Source organism: Dermacentor silvarum, chromosome 11 (assembly GCF_013339745.2).
Source record: "Dermacentor silvarum isolate Dsil-2018 chromosome 11, BIME_Dsil_1.4, whole genome shotgun sequence".
NCBI classification, from domain to species: Eukaryota; Metazoa; Arthropoda; class Arachnida; order Ixodida; family Ixodidae; genus Dermacentor; species Dermacentor silvarum.
The window spans coordinates 1,739,667-1,767,140 of record NC_051164.1 but is presented as its reverse complement, the minus strand read 5'-3'; the positions used below and the strand labels follow the sequence as shown (position 1 = coordinate 1,767,140).

Below are 27,474 nucleotides of genomic sequence, written 5' to 3'. Positions count from 1 at the left end.
CCGGTAGGGGAAATCGGCATTCCCCATTTGCTGTCCTGATTCCCACGCACTTTTTCTTTACACTTCTGTTACGTAACTCTCCTGTCTTCTTTTATCTTCTATTCACTTCCTATTTCTCTCGGTGGCAAGGGTAAACCTTGGGTGGCTAACCTGTCTTGGTTATGGTTATAGCAGTGGTGCTGTAGCTGGCGTCGGCAGGTCCGTCACTTTCTGGAGCTTTCGGCACGTCTGCTTGTTGGGCTTAGGTGTTGGGCGGATGACATCGTGGCCGAAATTAAGTAAAGATTTATGGCATCAGCTTTATTTCCCAAACTGCATGATTGTCCTCTTTTCAAAAAAGGACGCACCGAGGATACATTGAACTTTTTGTCACACGTAAAGAAATCTTTCCCCGCTATTGTGTCGTACATAGAGATAACCCCGAAAAAACTGTCCGAACCGTTTGCCCATTTGTCGTTGCTAAGTGTCTCACCGATGTACTGGGTCCCGGCTACAAAGTCACAAAAATGGCTAGTAGCGACCTTTTGATTGAGGCTCGCGACAAGCTTCAGTATGAAAACATCTCCAAGATCGTGACATTTGCTGACGTTCTAATCACAGTGACAGCACATCGATCAATGAGTTTATCCAGAGGAGTCATTTCAGACGATGATCTCTTGAGCTTGAGTGAAGAGTAGTTTCTGCATGGCTGGAAGGACCAGGATATTATCAAAGTGCAGTGAATTATCATCAAGCGTGAAGACAAAGAAATTCCATTGAAGCATCTGATACTCACCTTTGCAACGAGTGTACCGCTAGATTCTCTTGAAGCCGGCAACACAAAAACACGAGTAAGGACCTACAGTCCCAACCACGTAGATGATTTAAGTGCTAAAGATTCGGCCGCGGCTCGCTAAACTGCCGAGGCCCACTGACCAGTGTGAAATGTGGACCAAATGAACACTATTCTGACAACTGCAGTGGTACACTCCACTGTCCTAATTGCGCCGGTGAACAGCATACTCGCGATCAGGTCCCACGTCGAAAAAAGAAAAGGAAACATTAACTATCATAATAAAAGAGAACATTTCTTTCCAGGAAGCACGGAAGCGTGTTTCATTCCTTCATGCCTCAGGGGCTGCGGCGTGTACAGGTGCAACGCCGCAGTAGGCTCCAGCATCTGCCCGTGCCACAAAGAGTGTGGCCTCGGTGTGAGCCCCCTTGGTGACAGCAGCCAGTGCTGCTGTCACGCCTTCCCTGAAACAGGGCCAGTCGACCTCCGGGTTGGTAGGCTCCAAGGCTCCCTCTCATCAGGCGAGACCTTCACGACGAACACACCGCTCACAAGAGCGCACGTCCAGAGCCTCGCAAAAGGCAATAGACACTTTCCCTAGCCAGCCGGCGCAGCCAGCGCCGAAAGACCACCGCGAGTCTCATGACCGCGGCAAGAAAGGGAAACCACCCCGCATTACGTGGCCCGGAAAAGGGCCCTTTAAGCTACGCTCCCTTAACCTCATTGTTACAGACACAGTGCACAGTTCTTTTTTAACATGCATACAGCAGTTTTACAATGAAACGACTCCACTGGTATCCCCCACTGCAGGTGATTTAATGAGACAACTGCTTTCTCTAAGCTTTCAAGGGATGCGCCATCCACACTATTCGCCCTACATGGCTCCGTATTGCTATCGTGTTGTCCAATCTCAAAAAACCCCAGAAGGGAAAACATTTCGAGAGCTTCAAATGAGAGGTTGCATTAGCGCACGGAAAAAGTTTCTTTTCATAGACTTAAAAAGATGCAAAACAGATGCCACAAGTGCATTAACTTCCTAGCGCAATATGCAGAATAGTGTGGCCGTTACAGCTTCCTAGCTCAATAGTTTCTGAGTGAAGCATAATACTTATCCTAACGAGTCGTACACGCCTGTCACAATCAGCTGACCAATGATAACGTGAGCCACACTCTCACATTGAAATAATTCAGCTATAGCAATACTGACCAAAACGAGCCATGGTTGTGAAATGTAGTTTCTACGCTTTCCTGGATAACCCCGCTGCAATTGCGTCACCCGTCAAGCCAGCTGACATACTGCATGCTGTTAAGGCGCCGGAAACACCATTCCAAAAAATCTACATGAATATTTTAGGTCATGTGTAATACATACTGGCAGAAATAGATGACATATTACCTGCCGTGGTTGCTCAGTGGCTGTGGTGTTGGGTTGCTGAGCACGAGGTCGCGAGATAAAATCCCGGCCATGGCGGCCGCATTTCGATGAAAGCGAAATGCAAAAACACCAGCGTACTTAGATTTAGGTGCACGTTAAAGAACCCCAGTTGGTCCAAATTTCCGGAGTCCCCCATTACGGCGTGCCTCATAATCAGGACATTGTTTTTGCACGTAAAACCCCATAATTTAATTTAAAATTTTATATGACATATTCTTGCTTCGGCTTGTCTCATTTGATAAGCCCAACCAGACGCACTCTGATGGGCAACATTCACTGAAACAGCACTCGTTTTACAGCGAAACTCTATATAGCTAGGTGAAACCAAATACTGTGGGTCCAATGTGCGTAGTCGTCTTATGCCTCAGCTGGCTCATTGGCGCCCCTCGATGCAACCGCGCGAAAGCGCTCGTGCCACTGCTCCCGCGTTGGTCGCCGTCGTCTTATTATACAGCTGGCTCTGTTGGCGCGCATCATTCCAGCACAGAATTTCACTTCTCTTCTATCGTCGTAATTGGGAGCCGCGATTACGGGGATATGAGCCATTGCTTAAAGGGGTATGAGCCATTCATTGCCTTACATGACAGATAGGCTCATATTTTGAAGGAATATAATTTTGAAGAATCGTGCACAGCGCGCATACCGTGAGTGACGTCGTCCTCTCCATCGCAACTGAACGTATGTGTAACCTCATCAAGAAACACACAGACGTTACTAATAACCGAGACAGACTTTACTGAACCGTCGTTTAATAACACAGTGATAAACGGGGACGCACGTTTCAGCTTCGCTGGTTAACCATCTGACGGAGTGCTTCGGCAGTGATTTTTTTTAGGAGCGAAGCTCCTTATAGCGGCACCCGTTCCGTCCCCGTCGTCGTAGTAGTAGTGTGTAACCAGTCTGAGAAAAATGAGAAAAAAAACACACCCCTAAGGCATGGTGCTTCCATAGTAGCGAGAGAAGACAGTGTTACTGTGTTTATGGTCACGTTTCTGGACACCGTCTTGCGAGTGAGTGGAGCCGTTAACCGGAAGACAACAGCTGACATCCTCAAATGAGTTTGCTGAACGATCTTGTGAATAAGACTCTGGCGCACACGGTATGTAAATGGCGATGTCAGCCACAAATAAATCTAACGAGATGTTGCCCCATGATACATTGGCGTACCACACGACTGTCTAAGAGACACCACCCATGATAGCGTTGACACTCGTTTAGGGCGTGAAGTTAAACAATTTAGGATGTGATGCTGCTGCACGAATGTGATGGTGAAGAGACGGGTACTGAGGTACTAAATGCGAAGCATTTCTTGGCGAACATATGGCACTTTGATAGTATCTATCTATCTATCTATCTATCTATCTATCTATCTATCTATCTATCTATCTATCTATCTAGCCGCCTACGTCTTGGTGCTCTCATGATCGTATCGGTAACTTTGTATTTAGCAAAATTGGCATACTATGACAAGAGTGTATGATGGACATAAATGATAGGTCATGACATGTGTGTCATGACACAGCTGCCTACGTCTTGGTGCTCTCATGGTCGTTGCGTTAACTTGGTAGCTACCAAAATTGGCATAGTATGACAACAGTGTATGACGAACATAAATGATAGGTCATGACATGAATATCATGACACGCGTGTTATGTAGGTCATAAAACAGCCGCCTAAAATGACAATGACCCAGCGAAAAAACATTAACACTCAAAAACCACTCAAATGGTTTCTGACGCGGGGTACTAAGTGAAGGAAACACTAAAGGATAATGGTAGAAGTCATAGTGATGAGCATGAATCAGCAAAAATGACAAAGACTCAGGAAAAAAAGATTAACATTCAAGAACCACTGAAATGGGATCTGACGTGGGCACTAAGTGAACGAAACACTAAAGGTTGGTGGTAGAAATAATAGCGATGAGCATGACTCAGCAAAAATGACAATGACTCAGCAAAAAAAAGAGTAACACTCAGAAATCACTGAAATTAGTTATCACATGGGTAGTACGTGAAGGAAACACTAACGGATGGCGGTAGAAGTCATAGTCATGAGCATGACTCAGCAAAAATGAAAATGACTCCGCAAAAAGCCAGCAGATCCTATGCCCTGTTGGAATCGATGCTATGCGAAGCAGTGTGTGGGGAGCCTACCAAGTTAACGAACTGACCATGAGAGCACCAAGATGTAGGCGGCTCTTTCATGACCTACATGACACACATGTCATGACATTCATGTCATGAGTTGATTCCCTTTAGCTACACCTAAGAGATTTTAGGTGAAAGCCTTACTCATGCTCATGACTATGACTTCTATCCTTACTCATGCTCATGACTATGACTTCTACACCATCCATTAGAGTTTCCTTCACTTAGTACCCACGTCCGAACCCATTTAAGTGTTTTTTTAGCGTTAATGTTTTTTCGTTGAGCCATTGTCATTTTTCATCAGTCATGGTCATGACTATGACTTCGACCAACAACCGTAGCCTTTTCCTTCACCTAGTATCTCATCCGAACCCATTCCATTGTTTCTCAGTGTTAAACTTGTTTCGCTGAGTCATTGTCATTTTTGCTGAGTCATGCTCATGACTATATCACTTCTACCATCATCCCTTAGTGTTTCCTTCCCTGAGTACCCACGTCCGGACCATTCTAGTGATTTCTGAGTACTAATCTTTTTTCGCGGAGTCATTGTCATTTTTCCTGAGTTATGCTCATGACTGACTTCTGCCAGTATCCTGTAGTGTTTCCTTTACTTAGTACCCACGTCCGAACCCATTCCCGTCGTTTCATTAGTGTTAATCTTTTTCGCTGGGACATTGTCATGACCCACATGACACGCATGTTACGACATTTATTTCATGACCTATCACTTATATTCGTCATATACTCCTGTCATACTATGACAATTTCGGTACCTACGAAGTTAACGAAACAATCATGAGAGCACCAAGATGTAAATGGCTGTTTCATGACCTACATGACACGCATTTCATGACATTAATGTCATGACATATCATTTATGATCGTCATATACTCTTGTTATACCAATTTTGGTACATACCAAATTAACGAAACGACCATGAGAGCAGAAAGACGTAGGCGGCGTAGATAGATAGATGGATACAGTCAAAGTAGCAAATGTTCGCCAAGAAATGCTTCGCATTTAAAAAAAGATTAACACTCAAAATGCAGTGGAATGGGTTCGGATGTGGTACTAAGTGAAGGAAAAGGCGAAAGGTCAATGGTTGAAGTGATAGTCATGAGCATGGCTAAGGTTTTCGCCTTAAGGTCTCCTAGGCGTCGCTAAAGGGACTCCTGAGGACTCATGACATGAATATCATGACATGCATGTCATGTAGGTCATATAAAAGCCGCCTACGTCTTGGTGCTCTCATGGTCGTTTCGTTAACTTGGTAGCTCCCCGCACACTGCTTCGCATAACATCGATTCCCACAGGGCGTGGGATCTGCCAGCTTTTATCGCTGAGTCATTGTCATTTTTGCTAAGTCATGATCATCGCTATGGCTTCTACCACCATCCTTTAGTGTTTCCTTCACTTAGTACCCATGTCATAATTAATTTCAGTGGTTTCTGAGTGTTAATCTTTATTTGCTGTCATTGTCATTTTTGCTGTGTAATGCTCATAACTATGACTTCTACCATTATCCTTTAGTGTTTCGTTCACTTAGTGCCCACGTCAGAACCGATTTGAGTGTTTTTTGACTGTCAATCTTTTTTTTTGTTAACTCATTGTCATTTTGCGGAGTCATGCTCATGACTATGACTTCTACCACCATCGTTTACTGTTTCCTTCACTTAGTACCCACGTCAGAACCCATTTCAGTGGTTCTTGAATGTCAATCTTCTTTTCCAGCGTCTGTCATTTTTGCCGGTTCATGCTCATGACTATGACTTCTACCATTATCCTTTAGTGTTTCCTTCACTTAGTACCGCGCGTCAGAACCCATTTGAGTGGTTTTTGAGTGTTAATGTTTTTTCGCTGTGTCATTGTCATTTTAGGCGGCTGTTTTATGACCTTCATAACACGCATGTCATGATATTCATGTCATGACCTATCATTTATGTTCGTCATACACTGTTGTCATACTATGCCAATTTTGGTACCTACCAAGTCAACGCAACGACCATGAGAGCACCAAGACCTAGGTGGCTAGATAGATAGATAGATAGATAGATAGATAGATAGATAGATACTATCAAAGTGGCAAATGTTCGCCAAGAAATGCTTCGCATTTAAAAGAAACATTAGATCGCTTCGGTGAGCTTGGCCTACCGATATCAGGAACTCAGCATGAACTTGGACTCTTTGAACATGAGGTCTCAGCAGCTGAGATAAGCATTTGTCCTTTCTACAGATATATTTTCTTGTTTGAACATTACAAGAGCCAGCATGCTGTTTGACGGTAATGAAATCCAAGTTTTTCAGCCCTTGCAATATAAAATATCAGAAAGCTGTGCGTTTTTTAAAAGTACATCACGTGTAGATGCGCAACATTTGAGCCCTGGTGGCGTCATTTGGCACCATATCAGTAACCTTGAAAAAATTGCAAAATTAAATGTTCCTTTTTGTGTAATGCTTCCGAGAGCTTCTTCACACTAAGTATGTGAAGCAAAAAATAAATAAATAAAACACCTGCCTAACGGAAAACAATCACGGCCGAAAGGAATGTATATTTAATTTTCTTTATTCTGCATTCCCGGTAACCGAAAGGCTATCAAAGGTTATGCCTATTGTTTCGGCGAGAGGTCAAATATGAAACTTTTGCGCTGCCCGTGCTTATAAAGAAACTTCAAACATATAAATAGGCAGAAAGCAATTCCGAGTTACCGAAGAGAGAACTTCTGGAGCGTGCGACCACTTAGTGACCAGTACGCACTCTGTGAGGACGAAAGAGGCTCATGCTTAAGATAAAAACGCCAAGACCGACTTCGAAAATAAATAAACAAGAAATTGGAGCACTGCATGTGTAAGTACGTATCTTTTTCTTCACTTAAGCTACTGCAAATCTTTGATGCCCAGAATTACTTTATGTTCAAGAAATTCCTAGATTTAAAAATTGTGCCAATTCACGCAGCTGTGAGCGAGAGAGAAATAACATTTATAATTCCTAAAGGAGCTAAGGTCCAAGTCCGGGCCTCCTGGTAGACTTAGGACCCCAGGCCCAGCAGGTTGTAGCTGAATTGCAATTCTTTGAGCTCTGTCGAACAACTACTTGCCAAGTATTATCTTCACCAATAATACGAGACCAGTGGCCTATACCGGAAGTGGTGGTGTCCAGCCAACCTTTGCTCACATTATTTCCCGCGACACAATTTAACAAGTAGGTGCAAGTGTTCCCTTTCTAGGAACCTAAACATATCATGTGCCTCTTTTGATTGTGTACACAATGTCTGCTTGGATAACGCCCCACCAGAAGTACTTCAGGCCTGCACAATTCAGTCACTATAGCATACGCCAAAGAGGGTGAAGGGCGAAATCCCCCGCGCTCTAGAGACATTCATTAAATTACTTGACATTGTCATTCGAATGCGTTGTTACGTCTTATTACTGCTGTTTTTCCGACCAAATGTCGCGAGTTCGAGTGACTTAATTGACGCTACTCTTATTAACTGTGCCTTAAATAACCCTGCCCTAATTAACAGCAAAAGTCTGAGGTTCGACTCCCACCAAAGGTTCCAGGGTGTGACCACCACCAAACGTCATGGGTTCGAGTGCCTTAATTTCCTCTATATGAAAAACCTGGGCATTTATTAACTTTACTTAATGCCAAAGGTGGTGGGTTCGATTCCCACAAAAGCTTGGGATTTCGACTCCCACCGAAGGATCACCGGTTCGAGTGCCCGAATTCTATCTAAATTAACACGATGGCGACGGTAACGCACACACCATCACAATTGTTGCGTGAGCGTTTGCATATAGGTAAGACACGATGCCGGGTCGGTGTAGTAAGTAAATTACTACACAGTGTCGTCATCGCGCACGATTTCGCGTCGACAACACGGTCTTCGCTTAAGGACGTTAAAGTCGACTAAATGATGAGACTTATGAGGCTTTCATCGTAATAAATGCCGGCGTCACTGGATGCGAGACTCTTTCTACTACGCATGTGGCCGCATCTCAATCTGAGTTCGCGTCAGATGGTAGAATTGAAAACCAAATAGTTTTTGTTTGCTATTTAAAAACCCTTTGTTTTTCACCAAGTGTTCCTTAGGCGCACTTATAAAGCTAGTGTGAAATTCAATAGAGATGAATACAAAGGTGATATACGTTAATAAACACCAGTAACAGTTCGAACACAGAAGGGAGATGAGAGCGTAACGCTGGCTAATGTACATGCCATTTCTATTATTCTATTACATTGCTGCTCGAGTAAGATTTATCACTGAAACATGAAAATTAAAAAACTACAAGACGAACACACAATTTCCGCTATTCGCGTACCAGAAGTAAAAACTGAGATTGTTTCATACTGACAAACTGCTCGCGTCGACATATTGTAGACAATGTCTGTTTTTGAAATAAGTTAAACTTTCTTATAACATTAACTTGATCATTACTGGTTGCGAGAAAAACCAAACATCGATAAAAGATGGCATTAGACCTTACTGAGAGTTTATTAAGAAGTACGAGATATGGAGAGTGACGCATGTGCGTTGGTTTTTGCCGTGATTTAATGGATGGAAGTTCGCGCTCAAATAATCACAGCAGTTGACGCGTACGTATTTACGTTTCGAAATTGCCTTAGAGGAAGCAAAAACAGAAGACTAAAAAACCTAGAATACCGAATGAGCGGATCCGGCTATGCGGGAAAAACAAAGTATTGAAACTGAGCGGATCAAGTGGTGGTTATTAGAGAAAACACCTACATCAAAAATACAGCGTCAACAGGACAATCCGCCACACGATATCACAATAAGGCGTGTAATGATGCCGATGGTCACTTTCTCGGCGCATGTGGAGGCATATCTATTGGCATCTGACTAAGCACAGCACTTGCGAAAATAGGCTGGTTGCGCACGTCTAAATCGGCCCGTAATAACAGTCACTATGATTAATATATTTACCAGCGGGTGTCAACAAACGCGAGTAGAACATATCCTATTTACAAGTGCACCTGGCAATTGTTACATCTATTATTGCAAAAATGTTGAAGATAAGGTCTTCTTACCTTTGTTTAGGGTGGTTTGGCGTGCCTGCGATTGGGCTATGTATTTGTGTAACATCTTAAAAAAAAGGGGGCAATGTCGGTGCTTTCCAATGTAACAAGTCAAAAAATGTCAAATATGAAGTGTGAACCAACCACAACCAGATAATAGGTCGCAGACTAGGTTAAATTATCCTTACGGGCATAACAGCACAAGTATAGTCGTAAATTAACCAAGTTGCACCAAACAATTCCACCATCTCCAGCGTCATCCCACCTGGCTTCCTTCTAAAAAAAAAAAGCCTGATATCAAATTCGACGCGCCAGACGGCTACGTCGGCGAATGTGTGCGCAAAAGAAATGCTAAAGCAAAAGCTTGACATGATAAAATCATATAGGGGGTGCTGAGAAAATATATTTCTGAGAACGGAACAAAAACATTACAAATATAGGAAATATTTTGGTACGTTGCGAAAGTCACATATCAAGATCTGTTTACAATATTTACAAGAGAGGCAATCATACAAGATTGCTGTAGAGACCGATTCCTGCAATACACGTGAAGTCGTCTACTGACTGGCGCCACACTATGTTGCGCCGTAACATAACCTCAGCCTGTAAGGGCGCCGTCTCGGCGCTAACTATAAGATAGGTGAACTCGCGGCAATCAATGCCTGTAGATCGCTCCGCTGGGACAGGTGAGTCCAGCGGAGCGATCTCGTACTTAACGATCGCCAAGCTGACGCAATATCGTGTAGGGCCCTGTGTAGCGTGGCAGCAGCTTTTCAGACAAGCAGATGTGGCGCCGTGATGTCGATAGGAGGACAACGGAGCCAGGCGGGAACGAACGTCCCGATGTCGGCTGTAGTACCGGATCCCCTGCGCGGCCTGAGGCTCAGTGAGCCGGGAGCCGGCAATCTGGCGCACCGTGTTAGCCCGGTCGAAGTCGTCTTGAGCATATTCAGTGGGGGTGATCGTGGGGGCTGAATAGAAGGTAAAATGGAGAAAAGCCAGCGGTCTCGTGAAGGGACGAATTACAGGCGAAGGTCACGAAGGGTAACGTGCTCTCTGTCCCAGTCACTGTGGTCGTCAGAAACGTACATTGACCGCATTTCTGTCAACGTGCGATTCGAGCCGCTCCGTGAGTCCGTTTGTCAGCGGGTGGTAGACGGTAGAAGGCTTGTGGTTGGCAGTACAGGAGCGAAGTAGGTCTTCAACAACTCGGGACAAGAAGGTGCGGCCACGAACAGTGAGGAGCTGCCGGGGTGTGTCGTGATGGAGGATGACGTTATGTAAAAGGAAATCCACCACCTCAATTGTACAGCTTGTGGGCAAGGCTCGCGTGATCGCGTACCGGGTCGCGTGTTCAGTCGCGACAACGACCCACTTATTGCCAGATTTCGACGTCCGAAAAGGGCGAGAAAATCGAGACCGACGCGTAAGAATGGTTCTGAATGCACATCGATGGGGTGAAGGCGTTCAGCGGGCGGCAAAGCTAGTTTTTGTCGGCGCTCACACAACGTACTGGCTGCAGCGCAGCGGCGCACAGAGCGTTACAGGCCTGGCCAGTAGAAGCGGCCCCGTACGCGGTCGTAAGTACGAGAAACGCCGAGGTGGCCTGCTGTAGGTGCGTCATGCAACTGCAATTAACAGATGCCCGAAGATGGCGCGATAAAACGATTAATAGTTCTGGCCCTTCAGTGTGTAAGATGCGACGGTAGAGAACATCGTCGCGGAGTACGTACATGTGCAACGTGGGCGGAGAACACATGAGCAGTCATCACACCAATGTTAAGGGCGAATGTCACGCAGACCAGAAGTGGCCAGGACGCAAGCGTGGGTGTCATGTGCATCATATTCAGGGTGGTCGACAGAATGACGCGAGAGGCAGTCGTCGTCCTTGTTCAAGCGGCCTTACTTGTATAAAGGAGTAAATGAGTATTCTTGGAGCCGTAGCGTCGATTTACCCAATACCCAGTGGGATTTTAAGCGACGAAAGGAAGCACAAGGAGTGATGATCGGTAACCGCAGAAAATGTGCGGCCGTACAAGTAGGGGTAGAATTTGGCTACTGCCCAAACTGAAGCCAGGCACTCCCGTTCAGTAACTGAAAAAAATCCTCTAGGTGGTTGACAGGAGGCGGCTGGTGCACGCAATTCAGCGCTCTAGGTTACGCAGTCATCGAAAAGTACAGCCCCAATTCCATGGCCACTGGCATCGTTTGAAGTTCAGTGGCAGCAGATGGATCAAAATGAGCCAGCAATGGGGGAGCCGTTAGCAAGCGTACGAGGGCGCCGAGGGCTTTCGTTTGAGCGAGGCCCAATGTGAAAGCAATGTCCTTCTTGAGTAAGTCGGTGAGTGCGCGAACTGTTTCGGCGAAAGTTTTCAAGAAACGACGGAAATACGAGCATAGTCCAACAAAGTTTCTTACGTCTGCGGTGGAAGACGGAACAGGAAAGTTCTGGAAAGCGCTATTCTTGTCGGGACCCGGTTGAAGACCAGCGGCACTGACGAGATGGCCAAGAACGCTAATTTTACGACGTCCAAAATGGCACTCGGATGAGTTGAAATGCAGGCCGACGCGTCGGAAAACAGCAAGATTGGCCGACAGACGCTTGAGATGACTCATGAAAACTGGTGAAAAGGTATCTCAGCGAGTAGGTAACAGACATCTAGAGAACATATAGCCGTGAAGTTGGCGTCCATCGTTTCGAAGGTTTCCAATTCATTATAAATGCCTAACGTCAGACCTTTGAACTGGTTGAGGCCGTCAGGTGTCACGAAGGCAGTTTTCTTACTGTCCATGTCGTCTACGGAGCTTTGTAAATAGCCTGAACGAAGGTCTATGAATGAAAAAAACTTGGCTCTGTCATGCAGTCCAAAGCGTCAATACGTGGCAAGGGGCAGACATCCTCGCGTGGGATTTTTTTAGCTGTCGGTAATCGATACAAAAGCGCCAACTACCGTCCTTCTTATTTACAAGGGAAAAAGGGAACTTTTACTTGCCGACGGAGTGCAAGAGGGCTCGATAACTCTTTTAGTCAACATCTTATCGACTTCTCGTTGTATCACTTGTCGTTCAGCATGTGAGGCACGGTACGGCCGATGGCGTATCGGGTTGGCGTCTCCAGTGTAAATACGATGAGTGACCACCGATATTTGGGCTAAAGGAGGCCGTCAGATAAAAAATTTTGCTCTAAGTTTTCAAGAGACGGCGGTCGCCAGCAGCTGGTGCAGGAACAAGGTCAGGTACAATCATCTAGCTAAGGTCATGTGTGACCAGAGTCGGTGAATCGGAGGTTCCTGTTGAGGGCGACGGAATTTCGGCGTCAAGAGCCGATATCTCGCAAACGTTCACAGGAAAGATGTCGCCCAAAGACATGCCTCTGGGAACAATTTGTGTCGAGCAGTTAAAATTAAGGAGAGGGAGCAAAGTGTGATCGCCTGTAACAGTGGGCACGGTATGAGGATCGTCTATATTCTTTTTAAGCAATATGTAAGCGGTGGTACATAGGACATAGACGCCTTTAGGAACAGGTGGAAACGACATTAAATTTACGTACGTAGTGGCTTGAGGCGACAAGCGGATGTCTTCGGAAGAGCATACCTGTGTTTGTGCGACTGGTGGACTATAGCAGCCGTGGGGCAATTCAAGCTGAGTGGCACTAAACACCCGTCAAAGAGGGCTGAATGGGACTATAAATATTCTAAGCGGAGTATAACTGTCGTAAGGTCATTGTTAAAAAAGCGAATTCCGACACATTGTGGGAATCAATGTTAGCGAAGCTGTGTATGCCTGTTTGCTTTGATTGACGATAATTAGCGGTGATGTTGGCGGCTAATGTGTAATTTCTTCAGCGTTTAGTCCAATACGAGAGTGGTGAGTTGATGTTACAACTTACCTGGCGTGCACCACAGCTGTTTGTATGCGTAGTCCACATAACACACAGGTGAGACGTGTTTGCTTGAGGCGTTGTTGTGCGTCATTGTTCGTAATCTATAAGAGGGTTTAGCAATATCATTGCCTCACATAGCACATCGCGTCATGGTAAAAGTGCTAAACTCTAACTGAAAAATGGGGCTGTAAGTACGTAGATACATTCCCGGTCTGCACCACGTTTTGCTGCCGTAGCGAAGACGCTCCTACTCCGCGCGACGCTCCTTTCGGGCCTGGGTGTCCTCGACGCTGAGTGCACGTTTTGGAGCCATCTTGCTGGCGCGTGTTTACGTGCTCCTTCTGCATACGTGGCCAGCCCGCTGTTTTTGGTGATGGTGAAAAATATTTATTACTGAGAAATGGTTGCAGACAGGTGATTGGGTTAGGGCCCTATTGGTCTCCTCCCTAAAAGTACTAGGTGGAGCCCCTATTCCGGGGCCCCATTAGCAAGCAACGCCACCCGCGTCTTTGAATCAATGCCTTTTGGGTCTTGAGGTCTTGACAGCCGAGTAGGGCAACCTCCCAGTCCTCTCAGGGGGTGGGGGGGTGGGGTGTGGATGAGTTCGGCTAGCACCGCCGGGCACAGTACAGGGTTGGTGACAATTTTGATAAGGAGGCGCTCGTCAGCGCGATCCAATCCCCTACAAGGGGCCGGGTAGCAGCGGTGCTCCTCCTTATTGTAATCGGTGATGTCTTTCAATGAAAGGGCTAGATTGTCTAATTGGGAGTAAGCTTCCATGGACACGGAGACAACCCGGGGAGAAAATGCGCGGGCGGCCTCGTCGGCCTGTTCGTTTCCCTGGAGTCCCTGGTGAGTGGCGGCCCAAATCAGGTTACGCGGAGTTGGATATACATATCGGCAGCTAGATTGCAGTATGCGCCAGACAAGCGGGTTGTTGACGACGCCAGCTCGGAGCACTCTTTAAGGCTGTGGACGAATTTAATGGTCACAGCATCACAGCCCAGCACGCGACCTCCACAGCCCAGTACCTGCATTTTGTCGCAAGAAAAGCAAGCATAGCACGCGCCATACGGCGTGCTTTCACATAACTGTGAAACGCTGCCATGGCGGCGCCGGCCAGGATGCTTTGGGTGACTCGATGTCCTATAGGGTGGAGACATTCTTTGACGGGGCTCTCGCTGCCAAAACGGCCATTGCACTGCCTGGAGGTTTTTTCACGGGCTCGGGCCGGGCTCGGGCACAGCATGTGCTTTTTGATGCAGGCCCGGGCTGGGCTCGGACTTTCTGGTGGTGGGCATGTAACGTGCAGCGAGTTATCCTCGCGCGACTCGACTGTGAAAAACATGTTTTTGTAGCGCGAACTACACTGGCCGAGGCTGAGCAGTTTCGCGTAGCTCCTGGGGAGCCATGCTGCGCATGCGCGAGGAGTAGTGACGTCGTCACATGTCACACAGCTGGCGCGCCGGGCGTTTGCGCTGGGCGTTTGACCGTTTGTGCTGGACATTTGCCAGTGTGGTATAGCCATGGAGAAGGAGAGCGAATTGCTGCTCAGAGGCGCAGAAGAGCGGAGAAGCTTACCTCATCGGATCCCAAAGTAGTTGCCTAGCAATTAGCGGTTGAGTGTAGGAAGAACGAACAGAAGAAGGCTAAACGTGCTGCGGAGACACCGGAGCAAAGGGAGGAACGTCTAGCAAAGCGGCGTCGCCAGGAGGCTAGCGACGTGCGCGACCATCTCAGCAGCAGCAACAACAACACGCCGTCGATGACGTCAAGGCTCGCCGATTGACTGACTATACGGTGAAACTTAGCGAAAGCGCCAGTGCAACTCGGACCTTCGAGCCGGACTTCGTAAGCAATCCGTTTGGATATGTGTGCGACGTGTGTGAAAGATTGTGGCACATGAAAGACTTGACGCCGGGAAATAGTGCCAAGGGTGAAACGGTGAGTTTAGTGGTGCCGCCTGAGTGGGGTGAAGCCGTGGCGCGGGTTTGTACAACGTGCAAGAACTGTCTCGTTAAGCAGAAGATTCCACTCTTTAGCCTTACCAATGGGTATCGTTACCCGTCCATGCCACCAGGTCTACCGGTTCTGAACGATGTGGTAGACTTAGCTCACGCTACGTATATCCTGGCATAGCCGAGCTAAGCCACTGCAAATTTTGTCGGTCTCGGGCAGTGTTTGGGCCGGTTTGGAGCCGGGTTTGGGCCGGGCTCGGGCCTAAGGTAAAGGGGTGGCGGGCCGGGCCGGGCGGGTAACGTAGATTATTTCCGGGCTAGGCCCGGGTCTCGCCAAAAAACTTTTCGTTGGGCTCGGTCGGGCAGCCCAACATAAAAACAGGCCCGGGTCGGGCCCGGGCTGAAAAAATCGCCCCGTGTACTTTAGGTATGCGCGTAGGCGAGCGAAATCTGGTAGTGCTGCAAAAACCCAGCAGCACGCGAGCAAGAGGAGGAGGTGAGCGCCATCTGGTCGTGTTGCGGGAAACCCAGCGGCACACGCGGCAAGACTATCACAGCGGCCGCGCCCGGGAAGTCGGGAGAAGAGGCAAAAAAAAAAGCTTCGCTTCAAAACTTCAAACAAAAATTTGGAGGACGCTTAAGCTTCGCCTTAAAGAGTGGAACGCGATACCATTCAAAGATCCCTGAATGCTTGTCAGGCTTCCCTGCAACTTCTGCCTTATTTTTTCTCCACATTCGCCTGTGCGCGCCCCTACCATTTTAGGCTGCCATGGAGGCGAGCGCCATCTGGATAGTGTTTAAGCTAGTAACCTACCCGGGCGCGCCGCTGTTAGTATGGTAGAAATGCTGGAAAAGGGCTTTGGTCTTTGAGTTTCCTCGTAACAAAATCATGTTTTCTCGTACATTCAAATTACAATCCGATGCTATCATGCCTGTGCGTTGTAGTTAAGTCACACGTTACGGACGGATTTTTTTGGACGGATTTTACTTTTAAAAATTCACTTTTGTGCACAAGTGCCTCTGTGCCACTCGGAGGGCCTGCGTGGTCGTGGTGGTTCGGGATGATTTTCTGCGCCACGGACGCCGGCGCTTCTGTCGACGCCGTATTTTCTGCGACACGGGGACCTTAACGCTGTCGCGTTAAAACAGTCGTTAGGCGCCTCGCGATTCCAATGCGAGCCGCACACACATACGAAGAGTAGGCGTTCCTCCGTTGGAGACGCCTGCGGTGCGTGATGGAGCGGTTGCGACAACTTTGCTCATGTGTCGGCGCAATGAGGCACTCATCACGGTCATGTGTACGCCAGTGTCAATAAGTGCTGGAAGACTGACGCCATTGACTACAAGGTCGATCAAGTCCTGTTTGGTGGGCAAAGTGACCAGAGGGTATCGCGGTCGAGTCGTCAATGCAGCGTCACCTCCGCAAGCTATATCGCTTAGTTTTCCGGAAACGGGCGTCGTGGCTGCATCGGGGCGGTGTGCGACGAGCCTGCGGAGATAGCGATAATGGTAGACGAGCTGGTGGCAAACGGGAATGGTGACCTCGAAATGACGACGAGGGACTGTTCCAAGCGGAACAAACGTCATTGTATGGATGTTGCGGTTCAAATGGAGACTATAGTAACGACGCTGGGGACGTCTTCTGAAACATTCCACTGCAATGCGGCGGCTCTTGGCCTGCTCAAAGCGTTGACACTGTTTAATAATTTCCTCTACGATTTCACAATGTTTGCACATGAGCAGGTTGAAAGCACCGTCAGCAATCCCTTTCAGTACATGCCCAACCTTGTCTCTATCGGCTTTACGGCACTGTCGGCTTTACGGCACAGATCCAGCACGACCTGTATGTAAGAAACGTATGATTCTGTGGACGTTTGGACGCGGGTCTCTAATTCTTTCTTAGCGGCGCTATCCACCCGGTGGGAGGGCTGAACAAATTCCTGAGCTTCAGCTCGCACGTTTCCCAGTCTTTAAGCACTTCCTCGTGGTTATCACACCACACCTTCGCCGAGCCTCGCAGGTAGCCAACATAATCGTTGGATCCCATTTGTTGTGGGCACTTACACGCTCATACTTGGCGAACCAGTCTTCCACGTTGAGGTCGTCGGTGCCACAGAACGTTCGCGGATCCCGCGGCTGAGCCAGGACAACTATCGGCGTTGTAGGCGTTCATGACGGCCGCGCCATTTCTGGTCCTGTTTCGTCCGTCATATTGCCCAGTACGAGGTGACGACCACTGCGGAGCTCCCTTGTTGTCTCTCGTGGGTACCCCGCTCCTCCACCAATTCTTTTTACCTTTAGTAAGTCACATATAAAATTGTATTTACGATATTTACAAGAGAGGCAATAATACATCAACAAGACGGCCGTCGAGACCTATTCCACCACTACACTTTAAACCGTCTTCTACTGACTAGCGCCGAACTTGGTTGCGCCGTAACAATATATTGTAACTGCACGGCATTGGATAAATTTAACGCTTTACTTCCCAGCACATTTATAAACATACAAATACCAGACAGGTCTCGCAATTTGTTAGACTAAGAACTACAAGGCAATTTTTTCCGAATGAATGGGCATGGGAAAAACGTTCGGAATTTATTAAATGCACCAACTCCAGTGCGCAAAAAACCGTAAGGCTATTGAACGCTAGGTGTATAGACAGAGTGACATTTGAAATGAAGCTATTGCTGTGTATGCAGTGTAGGCTTAACTCACGCTGCTTTGGATTGAGACATACATGACTGGACAAGGAATGCCTGAGTTAAAAGTGTGATAGGCGTTCCACAATTCTCGGTGTTTTTGCGTCGCCGTTACCCCTACAGAGCCTAGTTAGTCAGTAAAACAGATTAGGCGAATAAAGGAGCCACTGTCATGGGCCATAGTAGGTGTTCGGTATTAATACATGCTTACGCCTCGTCTCTGGTCAAAGTAGGAGCGCTAATGACTGTGCTAACAATCCTTCAGAGCTGTTCCTAACGTTGCTGAAGCCCAGAAAAAAAAGCGATTTTTTTTTGCCATCTTCTTCCCCTCCACCCCCCTTTCTTTTCCTCATAGAATCTACATAATTTCGTGTTACTCAGGTTGGCAGGTATACTTATACCATGTCCATCGATATTTCCTTCATTATCGTCGACTATGGTTGACACGCCACTTACTTGTGGATGACTTGATTGCGTGAGGCGTTAGCGATAATGTCCTCTTCAGTATAGACCTCACATAACGTTTGACAGCAACCGCATTTTTGTTTGAGAAATCCATCACAATTTTCGGTCTCTTACAGCCTTCATACCACCGAGTATTTGACAATCTAAGCAATGAATTTCAAGGCAGTCCTAATAACTGCGTGGATTTGGTTCCCTGCTTTAGCAACTGCATATGAAACAGCAAGCGGTAAGTTTTCGGTGCCTTGCATTATAATTCCTTTTGAATAAAGCATTGTGTCAATTTCACGCGAGACAGGGAAGCAGTATGTTCAGCGGTAACCGGAATTATTTTTCACGAATAGGGACTATCTGTTGTCGTAAGAGGAATATCAGCCACATAAATTCATTATCAGTGAAATGCAACTTTTCTGTAGCTGCAAGTAGGCAACATCATACCATACCGAAAATAAACGTGCGCTATTGTGATGGTAATGAGCTAAATACATTTTGTGCCCACGTGTGAATATGTACATGTAAGTAAAAAACGGCGATAATAAGTCCCTTCCTTTCCTGATAAGTACATAAAACCCGTGCACCGCCTAATCTCAACTTTGCGATTGAAGAATTAGCTGCGCATGAGATTAGGAATATTTAAATTTATTGTGAAGCCTCTGTACATTTCAGAGAATCAGCAGCTTTTTACTGCATTTCGTTTGGAAGCAGGAGCGTAAAACATGGTTTCAGTATTATTGCAGTAACTACCACGTGCAAACAAGAAAATAGACCTGATATTTAAAGCGAAGCTTTATATGTCCTAGGTGAAATCGCCTGTGTGCAGAAAACTTTCGTCATCAGCATTGGCTCGAGCGTCGTCGTCTTCTTCCATAGCTGTCTCGGTGGCGCCCCTCGCCTTGCGTTCCTGGTCGTTTTCGGCAAGCGCTTGTACCGCTGTGCCCCGCGTTCGTCGTCGTCGTATTCTTCAACAGCTGTGGGGAGGCCGTAATGGGGAGGCTGCGTTTCCGGAGGTATGAGCACTTGCTTAAGGGGGTATGAGCCGTTCATTTTCTTACGCAGCAGACAGATTTATACTGAAGCAATTTAATTTCGAAGAATCGCATGCGGCAACCAAACCACGCCTCCGAGGAAACTCAAGACATCGAACGCAAGCGACAACGGCGGAATGCGGGCAAACCGTCAGTGACGTCATTCTCTCCGTCGCCGCCGAACGTGGGTGTAACCTCATAATTGAGATATACTTTATTGAACCCTCGGGATTAACCCAGTGTTAAATACGGGGGCCGCACGTTTCAGCTCAGCTGTTTAACCATCTTCACGGAGTGTAAGGGCCGACGAATGTTTCATACTGGTTATTCATCGCGAAGTTTTGTGGCGCTATACGAACTTCTACAAAAAAGAAGAAAAAAAAAACATTGGTGTAGGTGATAATTTCATGCGCAGCAGTTCTTGCATTTGAGCATAGTACAATATAGGCTTTGAGATTGATAACAGAATCCGCGATGTCGTTTTCGGTATTTGAATACGGCGTTCGCGAAAAGCACTGCTGGGACCCAATTTTGTCTTCTGCAGCTGGACTATACATATGTCTTGTGTTTCCAGGAACGTTTCTGGTCTGCGACTCACCAGAGTGTATTGACAGAGGTAACGTATCTGCGTTTTTTATAATTAATTTTCTTCCAACTGAGCGTCTCACTGTTTTATGGAACACAGAGAGGAAATCGTGTTATCTGTATATTGCTGCTACTGCTGCTTAAGGCAACGAAAAGAATTCACTCTGGCTGAAGCATACACCATTAAAGCAAATTTTCTTAAAAGTAGCAATTCTGTTACGGTTCAGTAAACTCTTCGCATTCATGACCGCTAAAGCGCTCTCTGGAACCGCATTGCATTCGATGGGCTAATTTGAAACGATTCTGGCACGAGCACTTTATCTATTCAACACACTTCCTACTCACAGCTCGCATGCGCTTTCACGTTGGAGTTGCCAGTCCAGTGGAGATGCCGATATCATTCCCATTTTATGTACGCCACACCACAATAAGTGTTGGATTTCGCCTATTAATTATTTATTCTTGCACCAAAACTTAGTTGCAAAGAAGAAGAAAGCAGCAGTAAGCAGCAGTACATGCACTTTTTCGCATGCTTTACTGGCCAGCAGGCACCGCGAATTGCGCTGACGTTAAATACAGCAATAAATATTTTGTTTTTCAAAGCAGTGAACTCAATTTTTGTTTTGTTTCATTTGTTTCACAATCTCTAAGGCATAATAAAAATTAACTTCTTTAAATAGTTTACCAATTCTGAATAGACTCGTGAAAATTATTAGGGGACCCACTGACCAGGTATACTACTACCAAACATAGTAAATTCTTTCGATCACTGCCAGAGCAGGCTGGTTGGCCTTTCGCCGCGTCACGAAGTTCATCAGAGGTTAAGCATACAGGAGTGCCTCTAAGGGTCTCCTCTCACCGCATACTAGGTGCTTTCATGAAGAATTCATTACTCTTATAACGCTTGTCTACACCCACAGGAGAGCTAAGAGGGGGCGCTAGATTTGAAAAGCTTGACTCTCCAACCTTGGTAATCTGGATTACCGGTGATGACCATACGAAGGGGTGTGAAGATGGCCACACGAGTGTCCACTGCTCCTGTCACGAATCCTTGCCAAATTGTGCTTGTTTCTCTCTCCTCCACTAATGCATAAAAATTGTGGGACATGAATATGTATGCAAGGTGCCGTATTCATGTTTAGTGTATTAGAATATTAGCAAGCAACAAGTCAACCAATCTGCATGCTATGTTCATAGGAACGTTTAGGAACATGTGGTGGTGAAAAGGCTTCCTTTTTGCAAGTTCTTCAGGGGAGTTGACAAACATGACTAGTGGCACAACACCATCTACATCGCAGGACTAGTGGTGTACGAATGTCAAAACTGTTGAATGCGAACGGAATATTCCCTGCTTCTTGATTCGCATTCGAAACCAGAATTCACTATTTGAGGTTGTCGAATATATCAATTTGAATATATAAGGCTGTCGAATATATAGGGTACAGCACTTATTGGAGTCTCGAAGGAATCAGAACGATGGAAGTGGGAACTGTTAACGGTAATTTCGCTTCAAGGAAGCTGGGAATATTGCTCAATAGCAACTTGTCTGTGGTGACCGCACGTGCCAGCTAGCGTATGCTCAATAATTTTCAGACAATGATAAGATTGCCTCACGCTTAGGCAGCTCATGTACGAATTTCTTATGGGTGATATTTCACCAGTCTCCCAATAAAAAATTCAGAACAATAGGCTATGTTTTATTATCAAGCTGTCTCTTTCTCCAAAAAGAATAAACGTGTATTTGGGGATATGCTGATCAATAGTTTTATTACTGTTGTTTGTAATTCTAAGTAGTTGCTTCTAATTTTCCTCGCCTCTTAGTTGTCCCGACATCTATTTGCACATAGAAGTCACAACTTTTAGCCAACTGGGCCGAACACAATCAATATTTTCTATCTTGTTTTGAAAACGTGAAAATTATCCATATTCTATTCGATATTCGTTGGTTCCTTTTCTCAAGTGTTCGTGTCCCGTTCAATTCAAACATTTCACAATTGAAACTCACAGGACATATTTTATCGTCAGAATATTTCGTCACATATTCCATCTGAACTTGACCTGCCTCATTTTTAACAACACAAGCCATCGAAATTGTGCTTTGAAAACTGTCACCGCGGTGAGATATGTAAACGTTCGCGAACATATCATCTGAAAAGGCGGGCATGAATGTTGGCGTGTTTATGTGGTAACCTGGATAACTGGTTTACCAGATCGATATGAATAATAATGTCAGGATCCCTATGGTGTACCTATATATGTCTCCTGTTAGATGAACGTCATTACAAGCAAACTACAATTCCCGCTGTTTGTTTTAACCCACCTCATTCTACAGGTGCCCATTCCGGTGCGCTAATTCTGCTCTGTTCGCTGTTTTCCTTTCATTTAGTGCCTATTTGGTTGCTATATAAACACTGGATGTCTGCTGAACAACATATTTCCCATTAAAAAGACACATTGAGGGATAGGCCATGAGTTCCACGTGTTCATAACCATGATGATGATCTCCATACATTGGCGCATGCCCAACGCGTAGTGGTACTGAGGCACATGCCCAGAATACGAGATTGGCCCAGAATATGCCCGAATATATAGTGACAACGTGAGCTATCTCTTTGAGATTATCATCGCGTGTTGATGCTTATCATTTCCATACTAGGTCATATACCCACAATGAAACATCTGCCAAGAAGCTTGAGCGATCCGCCAAGAAACAGTCGGTGTATTCCAAATAAACAAGAAGATATGAAGAAATGTGTAGCAATATAAATTTTGTCATATTGCCTAGTGCGGCTGAGCGAGAGCGCATGCACGTGCCAGTTTCGTGTGTGCAAAGACGGCGGATTGAAATCGACCAGTTTAGTAACCACTTTAGTAACCGCTTCACGAAACCTTCGCTTTACATAGATTTTAACGTGTGCGTTGTATCTGCATAATGTGTTGGTTTTTAGGTGTCCAATTATTGTGTTCAGATAATGCCTCAACACTTAAATTTTCTAAAGACTTTGGGTTATCCAAATGCGCGCTTTGTCCATCAATTTTAACGCTGTTTTTACGTTTGATTAAGATATGTGTAGACCCTGCCACCGTTAACCCAGGGCATTTATATATTCGTAACCCCACGGCCTTAACGGAGATGTTCGCCTCCCTGGAAAGATCAATTAAAAACAGAAGTAACGAAGCGGAACCGACGTTTTATTCTCTGCAGGCGGTGTAGTCATTCTGAAAGTAGGTGTGTAATAACTGTTGAAAGTAGCAAATAGCTACGAAATGTAATATTTTAAATATTCATTAAAAAATCAGCACGAGCACCTTCTATACCTACGTGACTTGCAAAACCTTTTCTAAGCACATATGGACGTTTTGCTGATGCGCTATATCGATACACACATGTCTTTACTATATGCCCAAAACCGCTAGGTTTGTGTCGCTGTCGACATACAACGCCCTGAAAATGCGTGAATTGCCCACCCCTCGTAATTCTAGATATGGGCAAGAACGCATTTTGTGAACGTCTTGAATGGCTGTAGTTGTAGTTTATTTGGCCGGTCACAGACGTCTATAAGACGTTTTGTTTTCATTCGGTCAGCGAGGTTTGTCATTGCGCCTAGAATGTTATGTAAGAATTTTTAGGATGCATTTGGTAGATATGTAGAATGAATGTTCTTGCCTTACAGCCAAACTATTACATGAATCGCTTAACACCAGCGTTGATCCTTGCACGGACTTCTATTCATACGTTTGCGACCGGTGGGAAAGCAATCATCCTCTTACAGGCGGTCGGAAGAGCTATGATGTTTATGACGAGATTCGTAAAGATATTCCGGAAATGCTGAGTTGTAAGTCTTTCTTTCTATTTCATGTAAATCGTGGTTGAAGACATTAATCAAGCTTCAAACGCACCATAGATTAACTGAGACACTTATGGGTTCACTTGGTATGGGTTCTAGAAATAAAGCAATTCCTTGTGTGTTTGTGTCAAACAGTTAGACATGTTAATAACATTAAATCAAGGTTCAAGGTTGATTAACGAAAACGATAGTGCCTTCAGAATTTGCAAACACAAAATATAGATTTGAATTCTTGCAATGGATCTGTATTTTCGTTGTAGTGTACTTCAATAAATGTGTGTATTGAGATTACAAATTCAGAAATATAAATAGCACAATTGCTACTATAAAATCGCAATTCCAATTGGGCATTTAGTGGCAAACATGATAACGTTCAGCTGGAAGAAGCGGCTTCTTACCTTTGCTTGCTGTTGCTTTTCAATGTAATTCACAGCGCGTTGGACTTAACTGTAGTGTAATGATTCGCCTCTTTTTCCCTGGTCTGTCTTCGCTAGGGCGAATGTATGCTTTATTTATATGAGCAAGCTTAATTTAAACCAAACATGCATAGATTAAATGCCCTCTTGAGTTTAATTTTTAAACTTTAAAAACTGTATGCTTACAAATATTCACAAGTAAGGCGAGAAGCACACGCGTTAAAGCAGCCGAGATGGCGAGGAGCCGCCTCTACCTCTTCTTCATCGCTACCGGCCTATTGGTGCAGTCTTCTTCCGTGTCGTGACATTAACCCCCGGGCGAAAACATTCGCACCATGCGGCCATGTCAGTCCAGCATCAGCGGACAGGTTATACGGCTTTAGCCGAGCAACGTGAACGGCATCAGTCTGCGCAGGCACAGATGGCACCATTGACTTTTCCGGTGCAATCTCGTACGTCGCGGCGGTAACTTGGTGCAGAACGTGATAAGGACCGTTGTAGCATGATAGAAGCTTCACTGAAAGACGAATTCTTCGAGTTGGCGACCACAGGAGCCCTAACGATTCACGAGGGTAATTGGCATCCTTGTGGTAGCAACCGTAATGGTAATTCTGTGTAGCCTGCAACATCATAATGCAGTCACGCGCGGGTTGACGCGCAGCGTTTGCCCTGGCTATGACATTTTGCGCGTATTCCGATAGTTGTTGTGGAGCGGCTGGTAGAAAAGTATCAATGGGTAGTGTCGGCTCATGGCGAAAACGAAGGTAAAACAGTGAACAACCTGCAGTATCGTGGCACGACAAATTATAAGCGAATATAGCAAAAGGTAATACAGTTGAGCCCGGATATATCAACCCCACATGTAACGACGTAACAAATTATTGTGTATAACGAACAGCAGTATAATCCCCTACAAAATATTTATTTAAAAGTTTTATTTATATATAGGAATACCTATACGTCGAACTTTTTCTGCGATATCCTACATATTCAATATATCCGGGTTCGACTGTATAACATCCCGGTTGCGGTGGGAGGCGGAGACGTACATGGAGAACATGACGGTTATGATGCGATTCAGTCGTTCGTTGAGGCCGTTTGTCAGAGGGTGATAGGCGGCAGTAACCTTGTGTTGCGTGAAACATAAGCGGAGAGGGTCGTTGATGACACAGGACAAGAAGAACCGTATTCGGTGAGCAGCTGATGAGGAGCTCCGTGATGTAGGATCACATCGTTGAGAAGGAAGTCGGCAATATCCGTAACACAGCTGGTTGGAAGTGCGCGTGTGATAGCGTAACGCGTGGCATAGTCTGTCGCGATAGTGACCTATTTGTTCCCTGACGCTCATGTAGGGATTGGCCCAAGCAGATCGAGGCCGACGCGTATGGAGGGCTCTACTGGGACATCAATAGGCTGAAGAAGGCCGGTGGGAAGCATCGGTGCCCTCTTGCGCTGTTGGCACAGTTCGCAGCAGCCAACATACTTCTGTACGGAGCGATAAAGGCCGCACGCGATCATAAGTGCGCGTTACACCAAGATGGTCTGCTGTGGGTTTGTGAAGCAGCTGCTGCAGGACAGTAGACTGAATCCAGGAGGGGGCCTTAAGCAAGTGCTTAGGGCCTTCGCTGCATACACTGTGGCGGTATAAAGTTCCACTATGTAAGGCAAACATCCCGACGGGTTCGTCACATAGGCCCCTCAGCTCAGATGGTTGATGATGGAACGTAAAGCCGAATCACGCCGCTGTTCATCGCCGAAATGAAGAAACTGTGAGATTAAGGAAAATAGACCTCGGTGTCTGGGTTTTTGCTGTTAGGTGGATCAACAGGATATCGGGACAGGCAGTCCGTGTCCTTATGTCTTTGGCCAGACTTGTGCAGGACGGAAAACGAGTACTCTTGCAGGCGCAAAGCGCAGCATCAAAGACGGCCTGTACAATCTTTCAGCGAGGAAACCCAGCAGAGCGCATGGTGGTCAATCAATACTGCGAATGGACTGCTAAAAAAGTACGGCCTAAAATTGGAGATGGCACAAACAAGGGCAAGGCATTCACGCTCCGTAATCGAGTAACTGCGCTCTGTGGCAGAGAGCAGGCGGCTGACGCACACTTTGACGCAGTCATGACCATTCTGGCGCTGATGAAGGACGGCTCCGATTCCGTATCCACTGACATTTCTCGGAACTTCCGTAGCAACAGATGGGCCGAAGCAAGCCAAAAAAGAAAATAAGTTAGAAAGCGGATAAGCGCTGAAAATGCGCGAGTTTCTGTACGGCCTCATAAGAAAGGCTTATCTTTCCTGAGAAGTTTGGTGAGTGGACGGTCGATGTCAGCGAAATTTTAGACACAGCGACGGAAGTAACAACATACGCCAATGAAGGAGCGAACGTCTATGCTTAAAGAAGGTACAGAGAAATGCCTCATTGTACGAAATATTTATGGGTCAGGTCGGATTCCCACACCGTTCATAAGGTGACCGAACACTGTGATTGCGCGGCGAACAAAGATGCACTTGAATGAGTTGAGTTGAAGTTCGGCTCTGCAGAACCAACAGGCGATGAATCGCCAATAGGCGATGAATAAGGCTGGCAAATGTCGTTGAAAAATAATAACGTCATCTAGGTAACATACGCAGGTCAACCATTTGAAGCCTCGAGTACCCATCATGCACTCAAATGTCGCTGGCAGATAGTACAAACTGGAGCGCATGACTTTAAATTCGTATAGCCCTTAAGGTGCAACAAAACGGTATTCTAGCGGTCCATGGGATCCATGGCCACCTGTTAATAGCGACACCGCAGGTAGTTAGACGAAAAATAACTCGCTCCATGGAGACAGTCAAGGGTATCATCTATGCTTGGTAATGGATATACGTCCTTCTTAGTAATCTTGTTCAGGTGTCTGTAATCTACAGAGAAACGCCTGGTGCCGTCATTTTCTTGACATGCAGGACTGGAGATTTCTAAGGGCTATATGAAGGTTCTGTCTTTTAGGGGCGAAGCTCCTGAGGGTGTGGGTCTGTCCCTCCTCTGTAGTATGTAGTAGTAGTAGTAGTAGTAGTAGTCGTAGTAGGTAGCCACGTCTACTTTTATGAAAAAAAAAAATTCCGAAAGTTGTGTCCGTAGCGCGGAATCGAACCAGGGACCCCTCGCTTCCGAACGCGCGGCGCTAACCACTACGCCACGAAGCTTTTTTTTTATTGCCATT

At 46.0% G+C, this 27,474-nt stretch overlaps 1 protein-coding gene across 1 annotated transcript in view; it reads left to right on the top strand.

Annotated features, from left to right (window-relative positions):
* The first annotated feature begins 18,475 nt into the window (after positions 1-18,475).
* The window catches only part of LOC119433589 (neprilysin-1-like), a 56,430-nt gene continuing 47,431 nt past the window's right edge, over positions 18,476-27,474 (top strand). The window contains exon 1 of the mRNA XM_049659043.1: positions 18,476-18,624. Within this exon, the coding sequence (XP_049515000.1) occupies positions 18,549-18,624 (76 nt within the window). The 5' untranslated portion in view covers positions 18,476-18,548. The remainder of the gene's footprint in view (positions 18,625-27,474) is intronic.